The following is a 20,415-nucleotide window of genomic DNA, read 5'->3' on the forward strand; positions in this document are numbered from 1 at the left end:
TCCTCAAATTATAAGCTCACTAGTCATCACATTCCAGATCCTCATTTCCTCTGCCAGTGATAATCACGTCGGCATTTGTGGAAAATAATCAAATATACATGATTTAATGCAATTATTAGTCACATTTGTACAGTTATTATCATTATAAGGCTTACTTTACATATTACACAATGAACTATACATTGGATAAAGTAGTGAATGATGTAACAATAATACAACCAAACCTTCTCCATAAAGGCATAAACATAATATGAAAGTACAAGTGAAAAATCACAAATTTGTGAACGTACATAAAGGGAAACTATATCAATATTTTCTCTCTGGTACTTAATTGAAAGATAAATTAGACAACAGACTCAAAATCATTCACTCATTCTGTTGGCAAAGAAGTAGAGGCATCTCGTGAATCAATTAGTATGGACCAGAGTATATGCACATCTTCACAAGGGCATGACTTTACATCTTTGTATAATATGTACACCCCTCTACCTATTGCACAATAACATAAAACCGTTATATATGCATTATTTTCTATAGAGTTATGCTATGAATGAAACTATACTCTCTTGATGAACAATTCAACATAGAATGTGTATTGAAAATTAATGAAACCTAAGTAGGAAAAAGATATTCTCAATCCAAATAATACCATAATAGCAAATTGAAGGTAAAAATAACTCATATTTTAGAACAAAAGAAGACATATGATGTGAAATGCATAATAATAAAAGTTAGAATGCAAATTTACGTTTGCTTTGGCCTAAGTGGAGATGACCCCAAAGCTTCTTCAATGGGCAGAGAAGGGAGTGAAGCCACCCCATTAGGTGAAGAACAACAACTTTTATTAAAGGTAGGTGAGGTGAGAGGAAAATTTGAGAGAAGTTTAAATGGTTGGAGAAGATAATAGCACCATTTATTGTGTGATTTAAGATATTCCCTTTTCCGTGCAATCATGCAAGAAAAACTTGCCCTATTGTTAGTATGTATTTATCACATACTTCCTTGAAATTAGAGACAAAGATCCTCTGTCCCTAAAAAATCTTGTCTCCATGTCCTTAATTAATAGTTTTTCTCAAAATAATATCAAATATTAATTTATGTTTTTTATATTTTCTTTTCTCAATTAATTGACACATTTTGATTGGCTTGGTACATCATTGGAGACACCAATGAGTACAGGAGATCTCCATTCTCTTATTAGGAGGGAAAAAATCTAATAGGCTAAGGAAAGTAGACATTTCTCACTTTAAATTTTACTATTTAGTGCTTACATATAAATTGTATCTGATGTTCTGCCAATGGTTTTTTTTAATATTCTATATCTATTTGATGTTCACTCTTCATGCATTTTGTCGGATTTTGTTCAAGGTTCAACTACATTGGTCAATTTAAATGTATGTTATATTCTTCAAAGTAATGTAATTGTTTACAATAAACAATGTAGATATCAAACCTTGAATTTTTTATGTTTACTTATTATCTTGAAGTCCTATCATCTATGCATATGATGATATCAATCAAAGAAAGTAAACAAAGTTTGAGTTTTGAATGAATAACCAATCCAATAATGGCGAAAAGCAAGAAAACTAGATTATGTGCAATAATGTGATATAGCTTGATGAATGGTAACAAGCTAGTCCTTATACCAGTGTAGTCCTTATACCAATGTAAGTATAATTTTGTAATTATTTTTGCCGATAGAATTGATTAAGTATTTATATGAAAAGAAAACAAGTACTTCATTTGGGCTTGTCAGTTGTCACACTTTCAAAAAGGCTTAAAGAAAAACCCAACCACTAAAATATATAAAAAATAAAGCCCAACCCAATTGAAATGATTTTTTGGGGTATACTATTTCTTATCATTAAAACAATTATAAGCATTCTTATAATCTTGCAAGGATGTATCTTTAATTCTTGATAGTACCAGGTCTTGCAAATATGACTCTAAGCTAAGCCTTTTTTATTCTGATCTCTCTATACTGCTTTTTGGTCAGGAATGACAACCGGTCGAATAGGAATTAGGTTTGTACATACTTAAATTTGAAATTCAAAATCCGAACCCGAACTCAGTAGAGTTTAAAATAAAGATGCCATCTCCGAATCTATTGAGTTTCGGGTAACCCGAACCCGATAAAAAACACGAAAATAATAAATGTACTAAGGAAAATTATGGTATCATTTTTGTTTCATTTTCATCTAGTATTCTTATTTTCTCTTGTATTTTTTTTTATGTTTGAAGAGCCAATAATATGTAAAATAAAATTATAAATTGAAAACACTATATATATGATACAACTTTCAATTTTAAATTGAATTATACTACTTACGATGAGTTCGGGACAAGGTCTTTGTTTTATCAAATCTGAACTCGAAAATTAAACTCGGGTAAAACCTGAACCTAATTACACCAAATTTTTTCCAATAAATACGGATTAAGTTCGAGTGGATACCCACAAATTCAGTTTTCATGATTATCTCTATTTTCGTGAGTTAGAATAATATTTTTCCCTCTCTTTCTTGTGGTAAGGAAAAGGCTGCATTTTGGGTTTCTTTTGAGGTAATAAGTTCATCATGCAAGGTCTTATGCTTGGGCATATTTGTAATTGGTATCTGAACTACTCTATGTCATGGGTTCCAATTGCTAGGCTGAAAAGAGTTTTACTTAAAATAATGTAAAGAACACTAGTAAGTGTTCCCCCACTTTTTAAGTTAATGTTTGTAGCGCTCTTCAAAACTGGACATAGATTTTTGATGCATGCAAAAACAGAATGTTAGGATTTATAATTTATGTCCAAAAGCTGTGATAACAAATATAAGTCATGTGAGCTGGATAGACTTGGATTGCAAAAACAAAAACCCACGTGACATGTTGATAACACTGTTTTTGAATTTAATTGTTGACAACTACCTTTGTTTGACTTGGTATTTTCATCACATGGGAAAGCTAGCCTGGCAAGGGTAGCTGATAAAGGCTTATCAAAATTGACAAGATCCTTTGTCTCAAGAAAATTCTGTCCCCATATATTAAACCAATGAAATCTCATAGAATAACGTATAAATATTAATTTATGTTATTATAAATTTTACTTTTAATTAAATAAAATTGTCTGATTGGATGAGGACACCAAATGAGACACCTAATGAGACAAGTGATCCCCATCTTATCAAAATTCCTTCATGTCTAATCTTAATTTCACATCCATAAAATCAAACAAATCCCACAAAATCTATTATTACTGGTCAAAAAGAGAACAATGTCAAAAAGTTAGTCATCTTTTTTTGCTTTACGATTAACTTTCCATATATATGTATATATGGATAACATAATAATTATAAGTATTTAAGGGCTGCATACCAAAGCTAGACCTACTTTTAAGTTGAAGTCTTTGTTTCATTTTAATAGACCACTTATAGTAATACTACACAATAAGAGTATAAGACAGATAAATTTACATTGATTTGCAAGCAATGTTCTGTCTGATAGACTTTTTCATTTACCTTAATGATTCCTCTCATATCTTTGTTGTTTGTTGCAAGTACAATTATAGTGTTTATATATTTTGCACAGTACATATATTACCATTTTCTTAAATGAAATGTACGTATTTATAAATTCCTGAGTGCTATTTTGCAAGTGGATTTAAGTGCATTCATAAATGGCATTGTAGTAAATGGAACTACTTCTTTTGGACTAGGCTCAGATACATATTTTCAGGCCAATTAATGAAGAACACAAATTCAACAACCATGGGGACCAAATAAGGGACATTGAATAATATTGTAAAGGTTATTCATTAATTGGTCCTGAGCCTTAGCTACTGTAACAAAAGTATCGGTTTTGAGATTTATGATTCTCCTATTTCCTAACATGGAGAGTAACATTTCACAACAAATTTTACCTGCATCTCTTTCCGTATCAACTTTATTACTGATCAAAATAGTAAGAAAATTATTAACGAATGTCCAAAAATAAAAAACTTGTACAGAAATTAGTGTAATTTATACTTTCAAGATTGAATTGTTGTAACACTTATTTGACATCACTCACATTTAATGATTAATGATTATTAAGTAGTTTGCTTGATGAAGTTTTCACGCCCTTGTGAACAAGGGAGCATATCTGTTGTTCTATAAAGAATGTTATTTTATGTTTTATTACTTGTGATGGTTAAAAAAATATATTTAAATTAAAATTTTAATAATTAATTATTTTTTTGATCAATCACAAGTAATAACACATCAAGTAGTACACTATTGTGGGACGGTAGATGTCCACTCGTCAATAAGAATGAAGAAGTATTTCTAACTTCTTTTTCTGTGTGTATACGCTTAAACTTTAATTATATTTTGTCCCCTTATATTATATACCCGACAATGTTATAAGTGATGTGATGGAAAAGGATTCAAATTCGAATTTTCATTCCAAATGGTGAGAGACCAGTAGAATGACCGTGTCAGACATTCAGATTGAAGAGAAAAAGGTCTGAGCAGACAGACAGTGCCATTAAGCATGACAGAGGTTTCTTATTATTATTATAATTTAAATAAATTAAACTTCATGAAATAATATTAAAATATTAATTTATGTCTTTATAAAAAAATTAAATGAGTTGAGTTTTCTCGTTAATTTTGGACACCAATTGAAACATGTGATTCACGTCCCATCAAGCAATGCCCCTAGCAGTTGGTCAATCCATAATCTAGTGACCCCTTTGTGGGGCACCTAATCCTTTAACAAAGATAATGTTCAATTATGTAATGACATTAATTATGGAACATAGCATTGAGATAACTTCTTGTTGAAGCAACCATGATTTTGCTTATTAAACGGACAGACTTGTAAGTTATAAATTATAGATAGTACTGATCTTAATTATGGTCATCTTAAACACAATGTTCCCATAACTGTGGTAAATAGATCAATTCTGTTTTCCAGATTTGGACTGGAAATGTAAACTGTTCCTAAATTAATGTTTAATTAAGAAGAACCCACTTTATTGATAAACTTCATGTTATTAAGGAAAAACTACTATTACTCCACAGTAAAAAAAATAGAAAGTATTTTATTTTATTTTTGGTAAAGAAATATGTGTACTCAATCACCCAATTATTTTATAGAAAATACTCTTCTTCTAAAATGTAGACAGAGTAGTACTTGACATTAGAAATAGGGGGTTATAAATAGTGGTGTAAGTAGAGTAATAAGTATTACATCTATTTTCTCATGATTTTATGTCAATAACCGCCATTTTTACAATATTGTCTCTTCCACTATTTGAATATAAAGATAAATAAAATAGGAATTTTTTTTAATAATATATGTGCATAAAATAATTTTATACAGTGAATATATACAAAATAGTGTTGATAATTCTTTTACTATTGATGCATAGACTATTTTCTATAAGAAAAATGTTTAACCCTCATCAATGTTATGTGTTCATGATGTGGGATGAAGGCATTAAAAGACATTTTGTAAAGTGCATAGAAGATTGCATGACACTTTAAGTATATAATAATGTATTACATTTTTAATTATTAAAACTTGCATAATAATGATTTAAGATCTGTATGAACAAGATGTAATTTTCATTGAGAAGTAGAATACAATTCTCCTAAATAAATGCCAGTTTTAGTAACAAAGACGTACCCAATTGTCAGTTGTCATTTGCTGCATTCATGCATATCATAGCAGTATCACAAGGCAATTCTAGCCTTTATTTTTGGTACCCCATGTGCTAAAAGCATCCTCTCTTTTTCCCTACAATATTTTAATCATTCTCTTTACTAAAGTTGAGGAAGGATAACATGTCCCAAAAAATTTCAAGTCAATCATATTACAATAAGTAATAATAAAAATTTATTTTATGTTTTTATAATTTTTTTTCTTAACTAATTGACACTTCTTGATAGGATTGATGCATAATGGGACAGCAAATATTGGTAGAAGTGTTCTTCATACATAAGTTAGTCTCAGCACAGAATTGACAAGTGAAGTAAATCTAACTCTATCTGTCCCCCTCTTTTTCTTTCTATTATCCTTAGTCTGAAGAAACAGCATTAGAAACCAAGTAAAAAAAGAAGTCCTTTGGTCCTGATCTTGAAACATTTTAGGTATGGCTCCTCAAATCAGCTGAGGAAAAAGTCCTTGTTTACTTGGTCCTATTCAACTTTTATTAGCAGAAACAAATTTAGATAATTTTCTTGCTGCTGGTTTTGCCATGAGGGAGTTTCCTTCTTGTTTTGGAGAAAATGGTGTTCAGATTGTTGGTTCATCCTCATCAAGTACCACTAGAGCAGCACAAAATGTTGTAACATGTGTCTATCAGTGTAAACTAGGTGACAGTTCTTCCTTGATTACAATCTCATGGACCAAAACTCTGATGGGTCAAGGCTTCAGTGTGGGAATAAATGACTTGGGCAAGGTTGATATAAAGCCATGGCTGTTCTCAAAAAGAAAAGGGTCTAAGAATTTAGAGGTTCAATCAAGTAAAGTTGACATATTTTGGAACTTGAGTTGTGCTAAATTTGGTTCTGGTCCTGAGCCACTTGAGGGGTTTTATTTAGCTGTTTTGTTTAACCAAGAAATGGTTTTGCTCCTTGGGGATTTGAAAAGGGAAGCTTGTAAGAAGATTGATTGTGATACAGCTACTTATGCTCACTCTGGTGGCACTTTTATTGCAAAGAGAGAACACATTTTTGGAAAAAAGTTTTATGGTGCAAAGGCTCAGTTCTGTGACAAGGGCCAAGTGCATGATGTCACACTTGAGTGTGATACAGTTGGGCTAATTGATCCTTGTCTTGTGATTAGAATTGATAGTAAGACAGTGATGAAGGTGAAGAGACTCAAGTGGAAATTCAGAGGGAATCACACCATTTTGGTGGATGGGGTACCTGTTGAAGTTTTTTGGGATGTGCATAATTGGCTCTTTGGAAATGCTATGGGGAATGCAGTGTTCATGTTCCAAACATGCATTTCAACTCAGAAGCTGTGGCCAGGCCAATCTGTTTCTGATCCTTCTGAACTAACATGGGCTTATTCTCAGCAGTTTAGGGATTCTCAGTTGCAAGGTCTTGGATTTTCTCTGATTTTGTATGCTTGGAAGAATGAGTAGTCAATAGATATGTTATTGTTAAATCTTAATCTTGAGTGTTAAATTGATATTGACATCCAAAATTTTCATACAATGATGTGATCAGAATATACTAAACTGCTGAAATTGTGCCCCTTTACCCCTCATCTGTGTATATATCCCTCTTTTGCTTTCTACTATAACTTTTATAATTTCTAAATTCCATAATCTACTGGCAGAATTTGTTACTAGGTATATGGTCTGTGAAGAAAAAGGAATGTGCTGCAATAAACTTCTGAGCATTAACAGTGTCAAGAATGATATTCTGATTTTGCATAGCAATGTGGATGGATTTTTTTATTTTTGTTTTTTGTTTTGACCTTAAGCATCTGATGTAGGGATAATAAGCCATTTAACTTATTTTGCATACAAGGAGTGTTGGATTACTGCATCTTAGTTCTTACAAATGTTATAGTTTATTTTAATTTTCATAGATCCAAGAAACAGTTCTCAATTCTGATCTAACCAAAGAATGGGTTGAAGTAAGGTGTGAAGATAATGTTAAGTACTTATACACACGAACGGAAATAATTGTCACACGACATGTCTCTTAATCCTACCACGAGGATTTACAATATAATCAGGATCTCAAGTCATGCTCAAAGGTCATAGCAGAATGCCATCTAAGCCAATTTACATTAATGTGAATGATTGCCTACTTTCTATTCTGTAGATGAGTTATATGTATGCTTATTGGATTTTGCATCTTGTACTACATTGCTGGATTCTTTTAATAATAGCATAAAAAGTGACAAATGGAATCCGGTACCACACACCAAACTGGTAATGCCATGCCATGTAACTATGGGCGAGTATTTAAATAGATAGAGGGGGAGACCAGAAGGATAGTCACATTTGAGAAAAACCATTTCCGAAAACATCAACTTCAGCATTGTCTAACTTAGAAGGCAATGTTTTTATCGGAGCCAAACTGGAGATTTTCTCTTTTTACACATTAAAAGTTTAAAGGAACAGAAATGGACAGCATCAAGAAATTAAACATACAACAAATTATGTTTACTCCTGATATGATATCATATTCCAGGACAGAATTCACCCATAACTAGCTATCTCTTGGAACTGGCATTATCCGAAGCCTCTCCTGAGTTCCCTGGCTGTTTCCCTCTTCTGCTAGAAGAGACTGCAAATCACTACCATTTGCCAAACTATTAAACTCAACTGCTTTGGACGGTAATGTTGGATAACGTCGTTGGCAAAATGTCATTAATCTCTTTACCGATTGCAAGTACTTGCGAGTCGTTTCATCATTCATGATGTGGGCAACACTGTTGGTGTAGATCTTTTCACGAGCCGATCTTTCGTGAATACCAACCATAGTGACACCGATAGGCCAGGGTGCATTCCCGATGGCCATCTTGATGTACTGGTCCATCGCAGCCAAATAATCTCTCTTCATACAGCATTCAACCACCACCAATAGTGCCCGTAGGATATCATCAGGAAGGATCTGCAAATAGCATGTAACAAGATCCATTTTTAACTGCTTGAACAAAACATGCAATGCAACATAGCAATCACCAGACAAGGGAGACATAAATAAAGTTTACAACTCACAAATAAAAATGCATTGCTTGAAAAAATATGCATTAAGACAATGATCCATGGACTTTAAAAGGCAAACTAAATACTCAACGATTAGGTGAGTTCTCTGATTCTCATAAGGTGCACCTTCCTCTCAATTAATCATATTTGTAAGACTGTAACCACAGTAAGTTTTTTTAGATAGAGACTGAGCATAATATCATCAGACATGAAGAATCTATTAAGTTCAGCTAAACTTCAACTTTTACAGCACTCATCTCAAGATCAATAAGAATTAACACATTCAAGATATGACACAGGTGAAAAGAGAAAGGGGAAATCAAGAGGTGGGAATGGAATAAAACCCAGTTATGTAACTTCATCATCATTGAGTGTCACTGAAATTTGTATTTGTACACGTAAGGGCAGCGAAAAGGAAAAAAAGAAAAGGTCAAAACTCACAAAAGAGAAGGTGCATTAATCCATATATCTATTTATCAAAATTATGCATCAAATAACGAAGAATTGGACAACCAAAGTATCTGATTTTTTAAGCCCAAATACAAAAAAGCTAGACCCATGTAATGAAGCTTGAAAGATTGAAACTGAAAGCAATGGTAACAAACTTAAAGACACAATGCAGAGTACATAAAGTTCCCTCAAATTACACGGTAGAATTACAATGTCTACACTACAACAACGTGTAAGGACAGTAGATAAAGTTCCCTCAAAGATATAATTACAACAAATTACTTTTCCAATCCAAAGCCCACAATTGAATTAGTTTTGGATATGCTACAAGTTAATCTCCTAAACAGAGGAAGTTATGAATAGGAATGGAGAGAAGGGGAATTGAATTCACCTTCTTTCTACAGAATTTGAAAAGCGGGGTCAAGTAACGCGCACATTGCTTGAAAGTAGCAACCATTGATTTCCCTTTAGCAGTTCTCTTCTCAGACTCACCCATATCATCTAATTCCTGTTTCCACTCGTTCAACAGCTTCTTAAAAAACACCAGAATCCTATCTTCCCCACACAATTCCTCGAAATTCGCCTTCATTCGTTTCAAATCTTTATCCGCATCAACACCACTTGACCCACCATCTCCACTCATATCCTCTTCCCCACCACCACCACCACCACCATCTCCATCCTCTCCACCACCGTCATCGGTCTTCTTCCTCTTCCTCTCGCTCATCATTCCAGACTTCTGCCGCTTCCTCAACTCATCAATATCACGCAAGAAATCGTTGGTCTGCCCCTCCGTCATGTCACTATCCACCTCGAACGTCCCTGCTTTGAGAACGTACTTAAGGCGATCAAGCCTAGCATCGTCGTCTTCACCGAAGAGCGTGATTGGTTGTTTCAGGAATCGGAGGCGGCGAATAACCTCTTGTTTCGGGAGAACGAGATTGTCGATGTTCTGATCGTTTGTGAGGGGTACGGAGGCAATGGCGGTGGCGTTTTTGGAATTAGTGGTGGAGGAGGAGGTTGTTACGGAAGTTGCAGCGGCGGAGTTGGAGGAATTTAAGTGGCGTTGGGATTTGGCTTCTAATTCACGTTTTTCTTGTTCTCGTAGCTTTTGAATTTGTTTTTGTTGAATCTCAGAGCGCTTGAAAACTCTCTTTCCGCCAGTGTCTTCAGCCAGAGATTGACGCTTCTTCAGAATCTCTTGTTTCACCAGATCCATCTACTAATTTTATTTTATTTTTTTATTTTATTTTATCAGAGAAGAGAAGAAATGATTTAGTCATGCACTCACTACATTTCACGTTAACTACTTCAATTTCGGATTGGGCTGAAAAATTAACAGCCCATTTTACATTTGGGCTTTAGGCCCATCCATTTCATGGACGCAGTACATGTTATCTGATTGAAACGATGTCGTATTTGGGTTCTCTGTGAATGAGATAGATAGAGAGGGAGTGTGGTACGATAGTTGAATCGGTGTGTGAATATGACGACGATGCGGAGGTTCTGCTGCAATGATCTTCTTCGTTTTACCGCTGTGAATCTTGATCATCTAACCGAAACTGTAAGTAATATTAGTTTATCATTTTGCGATGAATAATATTGATTTGTATGTTTTGATAGTGATAGTGATAGTGATAGCGTTGTTGTGGTTAATTGCAGTTTAACATGTCATTCTACATGACCTATCTAGCTCGATGGCCTGATTATTTCCACGTTGCACTAGCTCCTGGAAACCGAATCATGGGTTATAGTAAGTTATCTTCGTAATCTGAATCACATTAATTCATGTTTTCTTCTTCTAATTATTATTATTAATATTATTGAATGTGATTTGTTATAGTAATGGGGAAAGTAGAAGGTCAAGGAGAGTCTTGGCATGGTCATGTAACTGCTGTGACCGTTGCTCCTGAGTTTCGCCGCCAGCAGTTAGCCAAAAAGCTCATGAATCTATTGGAAAACATCAGTGATAACAAGTATGTAATACATATTTATGTTTCTTTTCAATTTTATGTTTCTCATACATTTTTTCCCTTTGTCTATTGTCACAATAGTTTTGATTTTAATGTGGTTTTTGTAGCTACAATGCTTACTTTGTGGATCTCTTTGTGAGAGCATCAAATGCGCCTGCCATCAAGATGTATGAAAAGGTAATGCTTCTATCCTTGTATGTCATATCTTGTCAATTCTCTTCTCTTTAGATGTTAATGTTGAGTTGAGTTTGATTTGCTAAGATTTACTTTCAGTTTTGGAATAAGTTTGTTTATATTATTTAGGAGTTGAAATACTGATAAACTAGTTGTTGATTTATTTTTTTTAATGTTGAATGCTATGAGTTTGCATTTTCATTTATTTCCCTTTTGTAAGTAGTCATATGATGAATTAATAAAATGTGCTTCAGTCATTGTCATATCCAAATCCAAGAATGAGTGAAATAAGTCTCACATGAAAAATAATTGACAAGATGTTGTGTCAAACCCATTTATGTAGCTATTCATTTAGATCATTCGTGGAGATCTCCCTAGTGCTTCAGACTCTCTTATCCCAAGAGTTAAAGTGCATGCGTTGATGTTTTTTATTTTCTCTTGGTCATTTTCCACTAAGTAATTTTCCTTCAATATCTTATAACTTGGAGGACCTTCTTCATGATTACTGGCAACACAGCATTTTTGGACGTGGATGTGTTATTGTTGCTTCATTCTACATTAGTTTGGTAAATGATGCTATACAAGGATATAGTATGATTATTATATTAATTTATTGTGTAATTGTATGTTGTGGATTACAGATTGTTATTCTTATTAGCAGTTTACATATTATTTAGGAATTACTACATTTTTTATTATTGTATGCTGGAATTTCTGTAGAAGTTCTTGACTTTAAACTTTAAAGTTTGGATTGTAACTAAAAAATTTTCTCTTCTCTTTCCTAATTTACATCACAGCTTGGTTACGTGATATATCGGCGAGTGCTACGCTACTACTCCGGGGAAGAAGATGGATTAGGTGGGTTTCCATGTTCTTGTTTTTGGTTGTCTTCTCCTTTAGCAAAGCTCATACTGCTACTTATCTTTATCATTTGTATACTGTTTTCAGATATGAGGAAGGCCTTGTCTCGTGATATTGAAAAGAAGTCTGTCATCCCTCTTAAACGACCAATCACTCCTGATGAATTAGAGTATGATTAAATCTGCTTTTTAAGCAATTATGTGGCACAAGTTACTTTGTGTGTTAAAGAAAATATGTGGGTTGGGAATTTTGATAAGTATGTGTGCTGTTTTGGAAAATATCCCTGTACTACTAGAACCCTGATTCATGCATGAATAACTTGTGCTTTAGTTTGGAAGTAACCCTACCCTGTTGATATGATCTGAACTTGAAAGACATTCTTGAAACATGAATTAGATCCTTGGTCAAGGTACATGTGCACTCATACCTCACCTACACCTTGCCTCATAGTCATATCCAATATGTATAAATATTACTCGCATTCATAATTTGTTACAAGGAAGTGTTAAGAAAATAGATGTGCAGCAGTGCATGTAGTTTTTTTTTGCTTTCTCTTTGGCAAACTAGATAAAACTTACAAAAAATATTCGGTCTTGGTGGTTTCCTGCCTTTTCAGTCTACCTCAGCCGTAATTTAAGGATCCTCTAGGGAAAGTGTAAATCAGGTCTATGCTTAAAAGAAATTGCTCTTTGGCCTTCACTTTATCTGTGAATAGTCTCACTTCATTTATGCCTGTCTTGAATTGGAAGAGAGTTTGATCAATGTCCTTTAGCACTTTACTTTATCTCTCTACCCAACCTTTTTCTTTATTCGGTTTTGAATCTATCCACCTTATCCTTATCACTTGAGTTGTGCTTGAGTGATATCTTGTGGCCCCTTTACCCATTTGCCGATAGTGGAGAAATTTGTCTGGCATTAAAGGAGCTGGACTTGCAGCCACCCTTTGTGCAAGTTCATTGTCATATTTGTGGCCCTAAGCTTATGATGCTAAGCCATTGAAAATTCCCTATAGAAAGATAGTAAGGAACATATACTGTATGTACATAATGGAATGTGCAAAAGCACATAACCTGGCTTTTCTTCCTGATGTCTTTTTTAATAAATTAAGATAGTTATTGTGATGGTTTCACCGTGTTGGTGTTGTTTGTGGGTGAGATAAACGGAATAGACGATACATATTTGCAGTCCTATTGAAATTTAGTGCTAGTTCCAACACACCTGTGCATTTTCATAAACCAAAAGATGGAAACATGAAATTAGATGGAATAACTTAATGGAAGTACTCCAAATTACAAGCAATCTTGTTAAATGGTTATACAGTCTTAATTTGGTGCTAGCTGAAGGCGCTGCACAGCTGAGTTTGAAGACATGTTAAGTCCAGGGTTGAAATAAATTCCTTCAACTAAAGTTTTCCCTCAATAACATTGTTATCCAAACCAATAAAGGTTGTCCATCTTATTTTTCATGAACACTCAAATGAAGTGTCAGAGTAGCAGCATAGAGAGTAGTTCAAGTGATGTTATCATGTGCTGTACAGATGTTAGATGGTCAGATGCACAATATTTGAAGGAAAAAAAGTTGGGAGCACATTTTTTGTCCTAAAAAGTATGTCACTCTATGTATCATTGTTTTTGATTGGTCAAAAAAATACTTTATTATTAAATTTTAAACTTCAAAAAGTTATCATGCTATGTCACTTACCCAGCAAAACAAGATGAATGATTTCAATAATCCTACGGACTGAAATTAACATGAATGCTGTGTCACTTCCTAGATTTATACCATTTCATTATTTTTCAGCATATGCTCCAATTGTTAATAATAAACATATGCATATCCAATTGTTAATAATTTATACCATTTCACTAAGATACAGGTGTATATGTCGAACATGCATACAACTGCTTATGCAGTTTCATCTATTTCATTCGTCCATTGCCTTTCCCATCTATTCATGATAGAGAACATTAGTTACACCAGGTCATAATGAAATCGGTGATTTGATCCAAATTTATTCCTTTCACGAATGTGTTTGTATAAATTAACTTATTACATAATAATCAACATCAGAGAACTTTTTAAATTAAAAACTTGAGTTTAGAATGAAACAAATTTTCCCTAAACCTAATGCGCCAATACAGGATTTGTAGAAACTTCACTTTTTTAATGCGGAAGACCGAATTAAAAAGAAAACTCTAGTGGCACTGTTCGCCATCTCAACTATTGCCTACACTACATTACCATTGGACCAGTATGATATTCTGAGAACACATGTAATGGTCCACTTTCTACATTTGTGCAAGCAACGCTGTATCAAATCTTCATATTCATGACGTTGATATATTATCACAGATTCAACGCAATTATTATAGAATATGTTATATCAAAAACCTTAGGAGAGCTTGGCATTAACTGGGGGATAAGACTTGTATAAAGTAGTTGATAATATATGTTCTATATCAAACTTAATCTATTTCTTTCCATTTGTCGCAGGGTCATGATAAATAGAGGAGATAGATGGTTTCATGAGTCTGCCCATCTGCTATTCACGTTTTGTATTATATGTTTTTTTATTGTCTCCCTAATTTTTATGTTGTCTGTGTAGATGTTAAGGGAGCCATATTCAATGGACTTCCCTTCAAGCTCGACACCTAGGTCACTAGGTGCATGTGATTGTTACAATGAATTTGATTTGAATAAGCAATATTTAAGGCTTTTCTTTTTTGCATTTTGTAACTAAATTTGACTTTGCTTGATCTCAGTTGTAGCCTTCAATATCTCTCTATCAATTCACCCTTTATAATAACAACAAAACTGAAAGTAATAATTGCCGGGGGGTTTTTCATTTAAAAAATGAATATAGGTACATTTCTTGCTATGGGAGCAAAACAACATTATAATATAGATATATATACATAATATAATTGCTTTGATGTGTGAACTTAACTAAACCACACGAGAGTGATAGAGAGTTCAAGAAGGCGCAACAAGCAACGAAATATGACAGCATAGCAGTCCCTACATCTATTTCAAAATTGTAGGTCCAATGGAGAACCCAATTTCCTTTCATTATCACCCACATCAACATTGCTTTACTCCTTTCATATACTGTTGCTACCTTTTAGAAGAACTGCAAGCAAAACTCCAGGGCCTGGCTGCTAAGCCTACCAAAACTTCACCCATCTATCTTATGCTGCAAACTACATGAAGTAGTAGTGGCAAGGGTCTCCCAGGTATATTGCTGATATGTGGCTGGGGCATGAGCTTAAGATTGATGAGACGTTTCTCCCACAAACTGGGGAATATTTTTGGCCATTCCATGCAGAAGAGTTCTCTGTCGGTAGCATTTGTTATGTGTTCATTGGCGAACTTTCCTTCCCTCCGAACTCGGCTTCAAGTTGCCCTCATTAAGCTGAGTTCCTGCAGCTGTTGTATACAAAGGCTGATTATTATTGGGTAGTTGTTGCCCTTGGGATGGCAGGGAGGTTATGTAATTTCCTGCAAAAGAAATTTGCATATGACCCTGTGAAACTCTTCCTTGCTCCTGAGAAAAACTTTTGAGGGTTGGGGCATTGGATGTAATACCAGATGTTTGGTGAACATGAGAATCTACAGTTCTTGCCAAGCTCTTGGAGTGAGAAGAACCTTGGTTAGAACTTTTGCATTGAGTAACAGTTTGTGAGAAAAGAGGGGCATTGTTAGGAAAATTTGTGGTAGCAATGGAAGGTGATGCATTGTATCGAGTAGCCATAGCAGGTTGATGCCGTTGCATAACATGCTGCTTCTGAAGCTGATGCAGTTGTGATGGCTGTTGAGAACTTGAAGCGTTACTAGAAAGAGGGACACTTGTAATTGCAGTTGAAGCAATGGAGTGACTAGGCCAGTTTCCATTGGTGGGAGATACAATAAAATTAAGATTCTTTGATGAATTATCAAAAACAAGGGTTGTTGGCCCATTGGTTGATGACTTCCCATGAGTGATTTTCTTTTCATCATCTTGGTGGGAAGAATTACCTCCACTCTTCCCTTCAGTGATTGAATTAGTCTTTTGCTGAGTAGTTTGAGACGTGCTTGCAGCTTGATATCCTTGCCATGCAATATCAGGCAGGCTTTGAAATATAACTGGGTTCTGCGCTATGGATGAGAAGTTAAGGTTTGAAGGAATGTTTGACCCATTAAATGCAGCAAATGATATTGCAAATGCTTGAGATGGTACAACCTCAACTCCCCCCTTTGAAGCCTGTTGCTTTCGCTGCTTATCTCCAAATTTTTCACCATTGCCACTGACAATATCTGATGTTGCAGATGGCCTGAAAGAAAGGTTCACTGGCTGAACTGGAAATGTGTAGTTATTATGCACATGCACATTCTTTGAGGGATAAGTTGCTTGATTAAGAACAGAAGAGGCATTCTCTCCACTCATCTCAGTCCCATACTGGCGATGATGGGTCAGTGAAGTCTGTTGCTTTTGCAACTGCTGTGGCTGTGCAGTTGTAGAGGTCAAAACATTGTTGCCATTAACTTGTCCACCCTGCGACTTCTTATGGGATGATGAACCACTTGGTGTGCTTGCGTTAAGATAAGTTGACTGAACCAGTGCTTGCGAGTTAGGGTGCTGTTGTGGATGCTGAAGAGGATGGAATATTTGAGAAGAGTAGAAAGGCCCATTGATTATATGTGTTGCTTGTGCAGGGCTTGTACCTCCGGTCGCTGCAGTTGCTCCAAGAGAATTTGAAACGGGGAATGAATACCCATTATTCTGAATTATTGTCACATGTGGAGTATCACTGGTTGAAAATTTTGGGTACCTAAAGCTCCTCGTAATTGCAATGTCTGGCAATGTTGGGGAGTTACCAAAAGATCCGACAGCTGAACTATGGGACTTACTATGTGAGGAAGCACTGCTGGTGGAATTGTCACCTCCTGCCTGACTAGTAGCTGCTGCTAATGTTGTTTGATGCTGTCCAGGAGAAAACGGGAAAGCAGGACCCTGCCACGTTTAAAAATAAAAGCGCATGACTTTACCAAATAAAGGCCATCAATGCAATCAGCAAAATATACAACACCCGACTTTTGAACTACATAAATGCAATTGGATGACAAGACCTTACCACCAGACTGCTGGTTGACCCAGGATGTGGAACTTGCTGGAGCACAAACTGCATCCTCTGTGTTGAATCGATTCGATCGGTATTGTTAGAAATTTTAATTGCAGCAAGACTAGGGTCGCTTGCGACAGCAGCCAATACTTTCTCTTGCATTCTTTGGTTTACACTTGGCAAGTGTTTTGAAGATTGCTTCCCATCTACCATACTTTCTGTGCAGGGCACAGCGTTTGCGTTTGTGCTACACAGAGAAGCAGTGCCAAAAGAAGCTGGCAAATGGGATTTCGTCTTTAAATATTGCTGGTGTAAGAAGATATTACGAGCAATGTATTGATGAGTTGCACATCTCTTTGGTTGGGGTTGAGAGAGAACAAAATCCACATGCTGCATATTTGAATTATGCAGGAATTAGTCATGCACTCATGATACATACCTCATAAATAGGCCACACGATTTATTATTTTGACAAAGTGAAAATAAAATAAAAAAAGACTCAAATAAGTACACAATTAGATGAACGAATTTTGTGAGAAATTATAATACCTGTAGTTCTGTTGACGATGCTGTGGTTTTATCCATCTTCAAAACTGTCTGCAAGTGCGGCTTGTATCTGCCAATCATATTGTTTTATTAGCAGTCACATTATTGAAATTAGAGAAGCATCGGAATGAAAAAAAGCATATTAACGATCTAATACCCTATGGAAAAGAGACTGTTTGGCCGTCCTGATACAGCTGTTAATAAAGGCACCGAACTAGCCTGAACTGGAGAAGAAAAGAAAAGGAGTTGAGAGACTTCTAATCAATAAATAGGCCAGAACTAGAGGTACTGTAAACATATCTTAAAAAAACAAATTACCAGTTTTCTCCACTCTGGGATTTGACGATTTAGGAGGTTGTTCCTTATTTCTATCCTGCTCTTCTAATGCAACGTTTGTCTTTATGTCACTATCATTGTTTGAGTTCTCCAAATCATGATTTGGCACATCCCTCTTTTCCTTAAAATCAAGCATCTCTGCCTCTTCAGTTTCTTCCAGGGACTTCTCTTTCTTCACTGGTCTTTCCACTTTATCTTCAAGTTTGTCACTGTCTCCCTTCTTCTGCATCAGAAATCATAAATTGTAACAAGTTGGACTATGAAACGGAGGAATAGGTGAACAAAAATAATTATAAGATTCACGGTCAAGCTACTCACCATTTCCACATCCAGTGCCAAGGCCTTAGTTTTTGACGCGCAATCACCCTTTGAGGGAGGAGCCTGTTGAAAAGGCACTCTTCTTCAGATATTTGACAGCAAAAACCAATGGAAAATGTAATTGGAATGTGAATAAAAATGATCCTCACCATCAGATCAATCTCAAATTTGTCTGCTCCTTTGTGTTTGGCCTCAGACAGCCTAAAAAATTCATCCACAAGAAAATGGGGTCAACACTCAATAATCAGTTATCCAAACAATTAATACTTACGAGCGAGAAAAGAGAAAATTATCATGGTTTGGTGCTCACACTCTAGCAGAATCTGAATCCTGTTTATCAAAATCCAACTCGGAGCATGATGTTGATTCCATTCTGGGGGACATAGATCTTCCATTTGCTGTAACACCATCACATCCAGCACCTAGAATCAAATTGTCTTTCCCAGTGTCCTTTTTTGGAGCCTCTGATGATCCATTTTCATGACATTCCAAATCTGCAGATTCATCACAGTCCTCCACTTTCTTCTCCTCTGGTAATAAAATGACAAAAAATTAAGAAGAGATCGAAGAAGAAGAAGAAGAAGAAGAAGAAGAATACACAAAAGTCCAAAAATTAAAACCCACCAACATCCTTCAACTTGTGGTTCTTTGAAGTCATCAAATCGAATAGAAGCTCAGCCATCTCAATGTCCATATCTGATGAACACGATGTTGATGTCTTACCAACACATGCAACCGCTTTCTGCAACATAGCATACACCTCAAAACTCAAAAAAACTCAAAACTCAATCCTTCTGCCGAAATCGAATCAAATAAATATATACAAGCATGTACCATCTTCGAAGAAGAAAAAGAAGGCGAGACCCGTTCAACACAGTCTAATCCCGGAGAATTCGACGGTTGCCGGAAATTACGCTCTTCACCGCCACTAGCAGGTGACCTTCTCACAGAAGCTACATAAACACATCAAACAACAAAAATTATAAAGAAAACAAAAAACAAACGAAACAAAGCGTTATTAGAAAACCGCATTGGATTGAGAATCACCAGAACGAGCCTTCCTTGGCACTACCACACCGATCATTTCATCAGTAACTTTCAGCGGTGGCTGTGGCGGTGGCTTAGCAGCCGTAAAGTTCCGGCGATGGTTTTGATCGGAGTTAAACGACGTCGTATTATAGGAACGCATAAAAGAAATTCCGGCGTGTTGAACATCGTCGTCGTGTTCATTTCCGGCGCTATCATCATCGGTTGTGTGAGATTGAGAGTTAAAGCTTCTCCTCCTCGCTCTCTTGTTCCTAATTAACGAATCCCTCTCTCTATCAGAATTCCTTCCTCTCTTCCTTTCAGTTTCAACCACCGCTCTTTCATCTACGAAACAAAGACAATAGAAAAAGAGTGAAACACAGAGAGAAAGAGAAAGAAGAGTAGAAAGAGAAAAGGAAGGTGTTGATACCAGAAGATTCTGTGAGAGAAATAGCAGTGTGCCTGCGTTTGTGAAATCCATTAGCCATAGAAGATGATTTTCTTGAATCTCGATTTCTCTCCATCATCACTTTCTTCTTCTTCCTTCTTCTTCTCTCATGTGGTGGCGCCCACTCTCTCTTCTAGTCTTCTCTCACTTTCAGAACAATACCTCACCCTTATGAAGGAAAAACTAACTACTCCCTATTTCTTTACTTTTTTAATTTCATTAAAAGGACACTTATTAAATATTATATCATAATAGTCATAATTTATGTATTAAAAGGGACAATTATTAAATATTGGATGATAATAATTATAATTTATGTATTAAAAGGGACAATTATTAAATATGGGATGATGATGATGATTTAATAAGATTTTCACTTTAATAGAAAGGATATATGTTAATTGTAGAGGTTCATGAATCAAATTGGATTGATGTCAAATGAAAATCCATTTCATTAAATAAGTTAGTTTAATTTCAAAATATATA

At 35.2% G+C, this 20,415-nt stretch overlaps 4 protein-coding genes across 7 annotated transcripts; 2 read left to right on the forward strand and 2 right to left on the reverse strand.

The window, feature by feature from the left end:
• LOC109335148 lies at positions 5,957–7,433 on the forward strand. The gene has a single exon (XM_019571235.1). It carries the CDS (start codon positions 6,224–6,226, stop codon positions 7,115–7,117), a length of 894 nt encoding a protein of 297 aa, XP_019426780.1. The 5' UTR covers positions 5,957–6,223; the 3' UTR covers positions 7,118–7,433.
• LOC109336803 (pre-mRNA-splicing factor 18-like) lies at positions 7,969–10,416 on the reverse strand. Of its 2 annotated transcripts, XM_019573630.1 has the most exons (3): positions 10,287–10,416; positions 9,540–10,235; positions 7,969–8,603 (listed from the first exon to the last, which is right to left on the reverse strand). In XM_019573630.1, exons 1-3 carry the CDS (start codon positions 10,365–10,367, stop codon positions 8,199–8,201), a joined length of 1,182 nt encoding a protein of 393 aa, XP_019429175.1. In that variant the 5' UTR covers positions 10,368–10,416; the 3' UTR covers positions 7,969–8,198. The 2 variants fall into 2 exon arrangements, with proteins under 2 accessions (XP_019429175.1, XP_019429174.1); XM_019573629.1 differs by having other exon boundaries at positions 9,540–10,416.
• Positions 10,570–14,881, forward strand: LOC109336010 (N-alpha-acetyltransferase 20). 3 transcript variants are annotated; one of them, XR_002106288.1, is made up of 7 exons: positions 10,570–10,712; positions 10,811–10,901; positions 10,992–11,124; positions 11,229–11,298; positions 12,093–12,153; positions 12,244–12,402; positions 12,438–12,597. XR_002106288.1 is itself a non-coding variant. In XM_019572331.1 (7 exons), the coding sequence occupies exons 1-7, from the start codon at positions 10,635–10,637 to the stop codon at positions 14,759–14,761; spliced, it is 627 nt and encodes a 208-aa protein (XP_019427876.1). In that variant the 5' UTR covers positions 10,570–10,634; the 3' UTR covers positions 14,762–14,881. The 3 variants fall into 3 exon arrangements, 2 of the variants coding, with proteins under 2 accessions (XP_019427876.1, XP_019427877.1); XM_019572331.1 differs by lacking the exon at positions 12,438–12,597 and adding an exon at positions 14,650–14,881 and having other exon boundaries at positions 12,244–12,325; XM_019572332.1 differs by having other exon boundaries at positions 12,244–12,574.
• On the reverse strand, positions 14,972–20,082 carry LOC109336009 (protein TIME FOR COFFEE). Its single transcript, XM_019572330.1, has 12 exons — positions 19,912–20,082; positions 19,503–19,826; positions 19,290–19,408; positions 19,080–19,197; positions 18,766–18,985; positions 18,605–18,656; positions 18,456–18,518; positions 18,120–18,360; positions 17,959–18,025; positions 17,805–17,871; positions 17,268–17,645; positions 14,972–17,149 (listed from the first exon to the last, which is right to left on the reverse strand). Exons 1-12 carry the CDS (start codon positions 20,006–20,008, stop codon positions 15,515–15,517), a joined length of 3,381 nt encoding a protein of 1,126 aa, XP_019427875.1. The 5' UTR covers positions 20,009–20,082; the 3' UTR covers positions 14,972–15,514.

This window comes from Lupinus angustifolius, chromosome LG20 (assembly GCF_001865875.1).
Source record: "Lupinus angustifolius cultivar Tanjil chromosome LG20, LupAngTanjil_v1.0, whole genome shotgun sequence".
NCBI classification, from domain to species: Eukaryota; Viridiplantae; Streptophyta; class Magnoliopsida; order Fabales; family Fabaceae; genus Lupinus; species Lupinus angustifolius.